This window comes from Schistocerca serialis, chromosome 4 (genome assembly GCF_023864345.2).
Source record: "Schistocerca serialis cubense isolate TAMUIC-IGC-003099 chromosome 4, iqSchSeri2.2, whole genome shotgun sequence".
NCBI classification, from domain to species: domain Eukaryota; kingdom Metazoa; phylum Arthropoda; class Insecta; order Orthoptera; family Acrididae; genus Schistocerca; species Schistocerca serialis.
Window position 1 is genome coordinate 288,185,011 of NC_064641.1, and position 12,075 is coordinate 288,197,085.

General features: G+C 38.3%; 1 protein-coding gene across 1 annotated transcript in view; it reads right to left on the reverse strand.

Moving 5' to 3' along the window:
* Window positions 1-2,073: 2,073 nt before the first annotated feature.
* The window catches only part of LOC126473894 (ubiquitin carboxyl-terminal hydrolase 5), a 165,520-nt gene continuing 155,518 nt past the window's right edge, over window positions 2,074-12,075 (reverse strand). Inside the window, exon 14 of the mRNA XM_050101234.1 lies at window positions 2,074-2,631. Coding sequence (XP_049957191.1) covers window positions 2,459-2,631 — 173 coding nt within the window. The 3' untranslated portion in view covers window positions 2,074-2,458. The remainder of the gene's footprint in view (window positions 2,632-12,075) is intronic.

Here is a 12,075-nt window from a genome sequence, read left to right on the forward strand (position 1 = left end):
ATATCAACCTGAATTGGAACAACACAACCATATGCTTTGCCAGAGCTTATCACCTATCATCAAGCCCTGAAATGAGACACATCCCTACCCATATCATCATCATCATCATCATCATCATCATCATCATCATCATGTTATCTGCAAAATTAGCAGGTCCTTTGCCTCTCCATTTTCTGCGATCCATTGCTCCCTTCTTAAGGCTGCTGTATGTTGTACCGTCCATCATGTCATCCAGTATCTGGAATCTCTTCCTTCCTCGCTTCCTTTTCCCTTCTACATAACCCTCTAAAACTGTTTTTATCAGTCCGTCCCATATGATATTCGTTCCAAACGGTATTCCGTCACCAGTCAACCTATAAAACACCTTATCTACCCCTATTGAAAACTTCCAATCCCTTGTGACAGGTAATATATCCCTGTGGAACATCCAGATGGAAAACCTGCCCAATTCACCCACTCAATTCTTCCTAGCCCAGTCCGGTCGCAGACTTATCCTATCCCTTTATAGAGGCAGTCATAAAGTAGTTGTGTCATATACAAACTCTGCTGCAGTCACTACACAACTTTTTATGTTGGTATGAAACCAAACAGCTGTTTGCCAAAATGATTGGCATCGACAAACTGTGGCCAACAACAAAGTTGACCATCCAACGGCACAATATGCATCCGAGCATAACATGCTCGAGTTCAATGGCCACTTCACAACATGGACCATCTGGACCCTTTCCTCCAGCCCCCCCCCCCCCCCCCCAGATGAGAGTTATCCTTGCAACACTTCCTTTGCTCCCATGTCTCCATTAACCCTCTGTTACTCCTCTACCCAACAGTTTCCTCTTGCTATGCCTTACCATACCCTTCCGCTTTATATCTTCATGTTACCTTCATCATACACAGCTCCCCACTGTCTTCAGTACCCCTGCATCACACTCTTAGCCTGTACAATTGCCACACCTCCTTCCTGAAATGCTAGCCAACAAACCAGCTGTCTCCCTCCAAGCCACTAACCACCCACCCCCAACACCCTACCTTCCTCCCACCTCTCTTCTTCTCTACTCACCTCATCTGACAACTGCCACCCCACCCAGTACACCTGCTGAACTGCCATCATGGCATTGTGCATCCAACCAGCAATCTGTAGAGTCACAGGCATGTTTTTGGGTGTCTGGCTTTTTGATGAAAATTGTTACTTGTTCTCCCCAAGTTTGCTGACGAGGGAAAATTGACTGCATTTTAGAACACAGGTGTCAGCTGGATTCAATAATACCCAGTTACAATCAATCATCTGCGACAACAAGCTAGCTGAACAATTTATCGAGGATTATTACTCACTTCCCAACGTGACACAGTACACTATTGATTTGCTTTGTATGTTTTGTAGGACAAAACTCATTTAATTAAAATTTGTGGGGAGGGGACTTAAATTCTGAACTGCCAGTATCACATGACAACTGATGTCTACTTACTTGCATAAGGAACACAATGGATGTATAATAAGCAAGAATGTGATAGTGATTAAAAGGGATTATAGCAGTCCCAGTAAACATAAAACATTGTAGTTATTAAAAATAAAAAACAGCATTAGTTATTTTCATCATACAAATAGTTAACATGATATTTCTTCTCTTTGCAGGCAATGGGTGCAGGCACTGGTGAATTTGTTAATGGTGTATTCTGGTTCATAGTGCTCATATTCATTTCTTGGTGGGTGGCATCGTTCTGTTTTGTGCCATATGTTATTTGCAGTGTTTTCACACCCTGCATCAATGGGCTTAAAAGTGTCACAGACCTGTTACTAGCAGGTGTAATGTTTCCGTATAAATGTTCTGATAATATGGTGCACGGGAGGTCTTACAATTCTATTTGAAATGTCAATTACATTTCAATGTGTTACATACATGTCTTGTTACTTCTAATATAAACAGCTTAAAACAATTCATTATTAACATACATAAGTTTTTTTGGAAATGTTTCTGAAATATATGATTACTTTATGAATACTGTTTTAATTTCTTTAAAACAACTCTGTAATTAACACAGAATCCAATAAATGACATGTTTTTAAGAAAACATATGTAACTTTTATAACAGTTTATTATTGTTATTCAGATAACCATATTTGTTAAATTCACAAAAATTTATATTCTGTATTTGTTTACTGCTCTGTACACATCTGAATTAAGTAATATAATCTAGTACTAATACTGTGAGCAGTTAAATAATATTTTGAGTGAGCAAATGGATATAGGCTATTCTCATTTGCCAGCAAAGTACAAAAGTTCATAAATAAGTAACAGCACATTCCTCAGTATTAAATACAGACTTACTAGTTGAGTATTTGGCAGTAATAAAATAAAATGCAGGCAACATTTTAAAAAACTTGTCAGCATGCACACTTTTATTAAACATGTGACGATAGGAATGGAGTTTCACTATTGACTTCAGTATTTCAAGTTTTAAATCACAAACGCTTGTAAAGATACAAGTATCCAAGTTCCTTTGGAGGGTTTTCAGAACGAGCCACTTTATTGTCATTGTAAATCACCCACTGCCCATCACGTAGGATATGACACACATAGTGACCCACCATTGATGATGTACCCATGTGTGATATAAAGGCTACTAGCTGATATTCTGCAAAAGAATTCACAAATATTAAAATATTGTAATTAACTAATCTACATATAAAATATTAAGAATTAAAATAATGTAAAATGGGTAATAGCCCTCACTTCAAAATGAAATGTGATAGCAGGTCCACAGTTACAAATGGAAGCTGAGTTTTCAAACTGGTTTGTTATCATCCAGTACATATAGGAAGAGAAAAAAATTCTTAAAAACACATCTGGACAAAAAATTCAATAAATCAAAGTCAAGAGAGAAAAATGAAGAATTAGAAGGAAACCTGTCTTCCTTGTTTGTTGAACAACAGATGGCTCTCTCTCATTGAAGAAGGAAGTATAATTTCCCAAAATTCAGTTGCAGTTGTCCCTTCACAACTTGGCAATGGAATTAATTTATTTCATTTTACACAGACAGAGGTTTAAAACAAGTAAACAAGTTTTTCTCAACAAAAACATTTTAAGCAAATACGCGAATGTGCTACTCCAACAATGCTGGAGATTGAAATAATTCTTTTTCACTCTGTAAAGTTACATTAAGGAAATTATCCGTGATCTACGTAACGAGTGCAGATAATAAGTGCTCCCATAAGAATTTTTGGAGACAACTCATAAATAAAGCTAAGCATTTCATAGACATTTAGTGTAAGAGTATGAAAGAGAAGTTTTGAACTATTTGTAGTGAAAAATAAGTGTGCGCATTTCAACACCAGCCAGTAATGGTGGAACACCTCTTACAAAAATGCTTTCTAGTCTCTAACAAAGTAACCACACACTCTTGCCCACATCAAGTGTAAACTGTTATGACAGTCTCATGTGTGTAGATGAACTGGAATAGTAAGTACATGTAGGTCAATCAGCAGTGGCGTCTTTATCAATCAGTTAGCAGAATATGGAAATATATTCCTCTGCAAGTTTTGATGTCGATATGTTTCTTTAACAATGAGTAATGATGGCTTTCTAACTACTGAAAATTTGTCCACACAGGAAACAGCCTAAGTCTGTGACCAACAGTTCCTATGTTTGCATCATGCTCGGAAGAAAGCTGCAAATCTGATGAATGCCACAGTCTGTTTTCAAAGAGAAATGCGCCACACTGCCTAAGGCCTAAGAATGACGTGTTTGATTTGAACTTTGTCAGGAAGTTAATCATGACAACATTATGTTTTGAAGTCATACTGCCTGAATAGGCTTCTTGCTGTTTTCACAGCATTCTGATCCACTGCAGCAAGCAGACAGTAATCTGTATCAGGAACCTTAACTGCTGAGAATTACACTGCCTGCCAAAACAAATGAAGTACCCAAAAGAAGGAGGAGGAAACGAAATGAAACTTAATGGGCTGAGAGGGTATGTGATGCTACTTAGGTGTTTACAAAATAAAGTCAAATTTAAAAAGAACTTGACAGCATGAGCCCACTTGTCAGTATTACGTTGCACCACCACTGCATCCTCTCCTGATTTTTTTTTAAAACTCTTGTCAGAGAATGTAGGAAGTTTTGGCACCACGACGGAGCTGGTATATGGTGCAGACTGCAAGCCACTAGCTACACCTCAGCACTTAACATCTGATGCTGTTCATGCCCCTTATATATACTACCAGACCTGTTAACAACACTAAAAACAAACAATACTAATGCATTCTTAGTGGCTGTCCTAGATGTCATATAGAATTGCAACTCTTAACACTTATGTGCCTACTGATAGTGTGTACATGTATGAAGTTATACTGACATCCAATCATGTCTCATAACTGCTTACACTTATTTTATCATGTGGTGTTTATTGTTTGTTTTCATTTAATTGTGAGGTATCATTATTTCAATGTGTGTACTGAGGATGGCAATGAATTCCAATGACCTCGGCATGTTCTGACACACAGCAAACCTATTTTTAGAATTAAATAATCAACAATTTAGTCTTGAGGTTCCGAGTGAATGAAATTACTGTGCAATAAACAGAACTAACACGAAAGATGTCTAGGTCTTTTTCTGTACGTTATATAACACAATTTTAAACTTTTCCAGTTACAGTTTGTTTCTATCAATCATTAATTAAAGCTAATGGCAACCCTTTTCCACAATTTTCTTTACCTTCAATTACGTCTTTATAGTAGCCCAAGTTAATTTCCAGCCAGAAATTATTTCTGCTATGGAGGCATTTGAAGAGCGCGTCTTCTTCTGCTTATTTTTCTCCATCTTTACTACACAAAGCATTCAATAATAAATACTACGTACCTATATCGTATCACTATTATCTGCAGTCAAGATGTTGTTAAGTTTATTGTGCTCTCAGCATAGAATGAAGATATCTATTAGTGAGCACTCAGATGCTCAGAATAGAATATTTGTTCCCATCAAATATCTGAAATGAACCTGGTTTAAATCTCTGAAGGGCAAAATAGAGAGGCATTCTGCTTGTTTGTGACCAATGCCACAGCTGAGAAGTCACTTGCCTACATTTAGGGCTTTGCTGAGTCTCAATTTAAACAAATTATGCTGTGGCAGCATTTTGAAATGGCTTCCTAGAACACTAAAGTGAAAGCATCCTGGAAAACATTGAATTTGGAGCCATGACATGCAGCAAAATAGTGATTTATTGTGTACTGAAATATTTTAAGGGTGAAACTATGTATGGTGTCAGATATTACATCTTTCATCGCAATTACGGTAACTAATATATATATATATATATATATATATATATATATATATATATATATATATATATAACACACACACACACACACACACACACACACACACACACACACACACACACACACATTCTCCATATCATAGGTATTCATACACAGTTTCCTATTGTGAGTACTTTAAAACAAACACAATGGTTTGGAGAACTGTATAATCTACGGGTAATAACCGACTGTCCCACAAAGCATACCCGCAGGTGAAAATTGCTCAAAATGTACATGCATTCAAGAGATTGCAATACACACCCACACTACTCAATTTATGCATGACTTGTCTCAAATATAAAGTCACTCAGTCACATAAATTTGCCTCACAATTTTGTACATTCATTGCACGGTGCCTCAATAATAATCAGGATCTCTTGCAATATGGCGACTATAATTTGACCTTTGTGGTACTCCCTCCTCTGACCAATTTCAGTTTTCATTCATAAATCACCACCACTGCTGTTACTTACAAACACACATGAACATGAAAATATGTGTAATATTGAAGTTTTGGTCTTAGCTCCAAATGTAAACAATGATATCCTATTTTTGTCACATGACTACTGTTTGATGTTTATGAAATGTTCAGTGCACTAAGCTCATACCACTGATATTACTTCTCAATATCTCTCACCAAAGTTAAAGCACATGGAACTCACTTTCAGAGAGAAAATCAAATATGGCATTGCCCATCTGCACATATTTTAAAATTAGTCAAGAGTAAAGGATCATCCACCCACCATTACAAGTCTAGACTTTCTTAGTAATTTGTTCACCAAACTTAGCATGAAGAACAAACTTAATTACTTTTTGGGGAATATTTGCCAAAAATCACAGTGCAATCGACTGAGAAAAGGTATTTTAACCCAGTAGGTCACAGTTTTAGTCCCCAAAGATGAATCTGTGTGTGTGGTGACAACTGTATGAAGCTATGAAGCCTCGTGGGCATGTCCACAGAGAAGACCAATTTTATACTGTTGATATATGTTTATGAAGCAACACCGTATTGCTTTGGTTATACAGAGATGCAAACTGCTAGTTGTTAGTGAAGTGACTAATGACTACATCATGGCCAGGGTGCACAAAAAACATGCAACAGTCTACATTCGGCTATCACATTTTTCATGTTTACAACATGCGAGGAAGGATCGGAAAGTAATGCACAATAAATTTTTTCTCCCCTGGTACTGCAACTGGAGTGGTGAAATGTCATGAAAATACAGTTTGAAGTTTGTGCAACAGTGGGTATTTTGTTTTCATGTGTAACTCTAGCGAGAGACTCCTCAATTACAAAACAAACATTGCACACATGTTACCATCATCAACTTGTGAAGAGTAGAGAAGTGCAGTTCAACATTTGTGGGCCAAAGGGCATAAACAAAGTGAAATTCACAAGGACATGTGTAGCATGTTTGGGGACAACTGTATGGATCGTAATAATGTCTCCAGGTGGTGGGTGTTGTTCTAATAGGGCAGTCTGAACCTTAGTGACTTATCAGGGTCCAGGTGATGGTAACAACTGCAGCCCCGTAGAATGCTGGAGCCACTGAGGCAGTAATTTTGAAGAACTGACGTGTACAACTGCAAACCTTATTGCAGCAGTTCAACATTTCCTATTGTGCAGTGTATGATATTGTTCATTAAACACTGAAATTTCGTAAAGTTTGTGCTCGCTGGATGTCTAAGAACCCGACAGACAATCACAAGGGCTAGTGAATGATGACAAGCTTGGATCACTTAATGCATTATGCTACAGAAAGGACTGACTTTCTGAAAGGAATCGTCACTGGTGATGAGGTTTAGGCCTACACCAAGCAGACCTCTACAGAGTGGAAACCCACTGGTTCCCCTGCGTGGAAAAAAAACTTCGGTTAAGTTGCGTTGTATCTTGTGACGAACGCCATAACATTAATGTGCTGACAGTGTCAAACTTCTTCATGACCGTTCGCTTCAACGTTGCTGCTCCTTTTCATGAGGAAATTGCCAAATTTGGGCGGAAGGTGCACCAGTATCCTCATCTTGCTCCGTTGGACCTTCATCTGTTTGGACCCATCAAAAAATTCCTGGCCAGGCAACGTTTTACGGCAGATGCGGAAGTGAAGTCAGCAAACTGCAGATGGCTATACTCCAACTCAACAGACTTCTACGAAGAGCACATATCGATATTGGCACCAGATGGGAGAAATGTGTTGAGAACACTGATTACTATGTAGAAAAGTAAGTAAAATATGTAAGTTCAACTGTGAATTTTTGTTTTGTTTTGTTCCTTATTAAATTTTTTGGTAGTAAAATTATTGAGCAATATTTTCCAGCCTTCTCTCTTATCTAGCCACAATATGAATCATGCAGGAATGATTTCAAGAGCAGCGTAGGTACACTGCTTGTGACAAAAATATATTCAATCTAATGGCAACAAACAGACCTGACCTCTTTGAGGATGTCCACTTCAAAACTGGTATCAGTGGCCACGACACAGTTGTGGTGACAATGATTACCAAAGTACAAAGGGCAATTAAAACAAGCAGGAAGATACATATGTTCAGTAAACTAGACCAAAAAATCAGTGGTGTCATACCTCAGTGAGGAACTTTGAACTTTCAGCACAGGACAGGTGCATGTAGAGGAACTGTGTGTCACCGCCAGACACCACACTTGCTAGGTGGTAGTTTTAAATCGGCCGCGGTCCATTAGTACATGTCGGACCCGCATGTCGCCACTGTGTGATCGCAGACCGAGCCCCACCACAAGGCAGTCTCGAGATACGGACTAGCACTCGCCCCAGTTGTACGGACGACGTAGCTAGCGACTACACTGACGAAGCCTCGCTCCTTTGCAGAGCAGATAGTTAGAATAGCCTTCAGCTAAGTCAATGGCTACGACCTAGCGAGGCGCCATTAGTAACATTGCATGTATCTAAAGAGTCTCACTTGTATCGCCACAATCTCCAGATGTACCAAAAGGATGGATTAAAGTTAAGTATTCCAGAAGCTACGTACTTTTCTTTATAGCATTCATTACGTATCCTGTTTCAGACCTCACGCCATCCTGCTTTAGCTTAGCGCGTGCCTTTCGGCTTCCTCTCATTGTGTCTAGGCTGTCTTGGCTAGACACAACAGGAACTATGGCTCAAATCTAAAAGAATAACTGAGCAAGCACTGGATAGACATGTACCCAGTAGAACAGGTCACAATGTGAGGGAATCTCCATGTTATACAGTCACTGTAAAGAAACAGAGATTACTGCATAATAAGTGTAAAACGAAGTGTAGGGATACAGATATAGAGATGCTGAAATGGAACGTGTTTGGCTTGTCAAGAGAACAATACATTATGTGTTCAGTTACTACTGTAGCAGAATACTGTCAAATGAATTTCACAAAACCCACAGAAATTCTGATCATATGTAAAGGCTATTAGTGGCATCGAAGTTAGTATCTAGTCCTTTGAAACAAGACCTGAAACTGAGGGCGGTAAAGCAAAAGGTGAAACACTTGACTCCATTTTCAAATGCTCTTTTACAAAGGAAAACCCAGGAGAATTGCTCCAATTTAATCCTCGTACCACTGAAATGATGAACGAAATAAGTATTAGTGTCAGTGGTGTTGAGAAACAGCTGAAATCGTTAAAGCCGAACAAAGCTTCAGGGTCCAATGGAATCCCTATCAGATTCTACTCTGAAGTTACACCAGAGTTAGACCTCTTCTAACTATAATCTATCTTGAATCACTCAAACTAAAAACAGTGCCCAGTTCTTGAAAAAAAGCACAGGTGACACCTGTCTATAAGTAGTATGGTACAAGTCATCCATGAAACCGCTGTCCAATATCCCTAATGTCGATTTGTTGTAGAATCTTAGAACAAATTCTGAGCTCAAACATAACAACTAGAGACTGGATTATATGCATTTGCATGCTGCATATTGGCTCCTTTTCGCTGGTTATTGCATATTTTGACTAAAAACTAGTGACGCATATTTTCACTCTATGTTTACAATATTTTAAAAATTTAGATGGGCGGTGTCTAGCTCGAGCTAGATTAGATGTAGAGAGGCCACTGCCTAGCAAAATCACTATAGAAGAGGAACAAGAACAGGCAGACAGAGTCAATGCTTTTGCTCCTGTGCCCCCACCCACTGTCATACTGAACGCGTCGGCAACAATTAAATTAAACTGCGCAAGCTTTTAGTCACATGTCACACAGCTGAACTTCTTTATGATGTGTAGTGTGTAATGTGTTGTATGCCGTGCCGTCCGAAAAAGAAACATCGTTTTGTAGATAGCTGATCATCCTGGAACATTTACATACTACGGAATTATTTTATATTGTCGAGCTTGTGAGAAAAATGTTTTTTTTTGCAAAAAAAAGTTTCAAATAGACCAGCATGTCAAGACCAGTCTTCATACTGCAGGAATGCAGTAGAAAGGACAATGACTATAACATCTTTCAACAGAGAGTTGCAACACCAGGGATTTGTCCAAAGGTAACCAAAAAAGTCTGTTTATCATGGACCTATGTGAAGCATTTACTGCAAGCAATATCTGTCTTCACAAACTTACAAACCCTACCCTCAAAGGCTTCCTGTGCAAATATTGCTTAAATCAAAATATGCCAAATGAATCAACATTATGTAAAAATGAAATACCGACAATTTACGTGAATGTTCTGGAGGAAATACGCAATGAACTCAAGGACAGCATCATCTGGATTTCAGTTGATGAATCTACAGATGCTTGTAGCCATTACATTGCAAATTTAATTGTTGGCACTTTAAAAGAATAGCAGTCTTTTTTCTGTTTAGCGGCCTGCAAAGAACTTGAAAAAATAAATCATTTTATGAAACCCACATTTGTGAATGAGGGTATTAGAAAAATATGTCCAGAATCTTCTGCAGATGAAAGGATGTTTTGTTTATTTCAGGTGCTGCCCCCTATATGATCAAAGCAGGAAAAGCCCTCTGAGTATTTTATCCCAATTTGAGTCAAGTGATGTGCTTTCCTCATGGAGTACACTGCCTTGCTGAAGAAGTCTGTTCCATGTTTGTGAATGCAAATAAACTGATTTCATCCACAAAGAAAGTGATTCTAAAGGCTCCTGCTCACATCAAGACCTACAAAGAAAAACTACCAAATGTGCCTTTACCTCCCAAACCAGTGGTAACTCGTTGGGGTACATGGATCGAAGGTGTGTTGTTTTACAATCAACATTTCAAGGGCATTAGAGGAGTAGCGAATGACTTAGATAGTGCAGAGACTTTGGCAGTTTGGCCATGCAAGGAAGCTTTTAAAGATTCCGTTATTAAAAAAGGCATTGCTGTGATTAGCACTCATTTTTCGCATATACTTGCAAGTATTAAAAAGCTAGAAACTCAAGGTTTGGTGCTCAATGAATTAATTAAAAGTTAAAGCTGTTCAACAGATTTCATGATTGTATGCTTATTTTTAAATAAAATACTATGGAGTTTTTGAGTGTGCCCCTCTGCAAGCGATATATCTCAAAGTTGGTCCTTAACATATCGACTGTTTCACTGTGACTAACTCACATCCCATCCGCTTGATAACGGCAACAATAGCAAAGAAGGAACAATTCTTGAAACACGGTATGTGTCCTCATTTTGCAAATTTTTAGAAAATAATCTCAGAAAGTATTCAGAAAATGATATCAGCATTCTAAGTGTACTGATTTTTTGTGTGGTTGGCGCTCTTCCTCATAATGTGTATGAGATATAATGCACAGGTTCAACTTTGAGATATAACGCACACAGTAACTACCACATTTTTTTATTATTTGAGCTTGCATATTTCGACACTTTTTGAGTATTTTTAAGCATTTTTCACGGATATTTTAAGGTTTTTATGATGCATATAATGCAGTCTATAATAATAAGGTATCTTGAGCAGGATGACCTCCTCAATATCAACCAGCATGGATTCCGAAAACATCGCTCACGTGAAACCACAACTTGTACTTTTCTCACATGACATACTGAAAGCTTTGGATCAAGGCAGTCAAGTAGATGCAGTATTTCTTGATTTTCAAAAAGCATTTGACTCAGTACCACACCTATATCTACTGTCAAACGTATGATTTGGGGTATCCAGCAAACAGTTTGTTGCGAAAGCTTGAATTTTGTGTGTGTGTTTTTGTGTTTGTTTGTGTGTCTATCGACCTGCCAGCGCTTTTGTTCGGTAAGTCACCTCATCTTTGTTTTTTTTATATATAAAAGAAGGTGTAATTAGATGAATGACTAACACTAACTTCACTTAAAGAAGGTTTATTCAGCACATGCACATACAAGAGCGCGGAGCAAACTGCCTCCGTCCAGCAGAACACATACACTATATATATGGCTACAGAACATTCTAGTACAATGATTCTTGACATTTGTGGATAGTTCTAGAATGTACTCAAACCAAATATAGAAATTAAAATTGTACAGTCCAGGTGAGTTTTGAACTCATAACCCTCCATGAAACAGTTTAGTATCATAATCACTACACCAGGGTGCTACTCAGCTTCTTATGAGACATTGCTCCCTCCTCAAGGGAACAGCGTCTCGGTGTTACATCCTCCTAGTCCAGGAACGAGTCATCGGTTCTGCATACTCCGGCTCCTGATGACGGATTCTCACCCTGGAAGTGATCTTCTTTAAATTTCTTTTGCTGCTACACTCTCCGTCACCTTTCTGCTTGTTGCCTGTCACTGGAGCTTCGAATTTACTCTGGGCTGCAGGATCCTTATAGGGCTTCATTCGAAGGACAT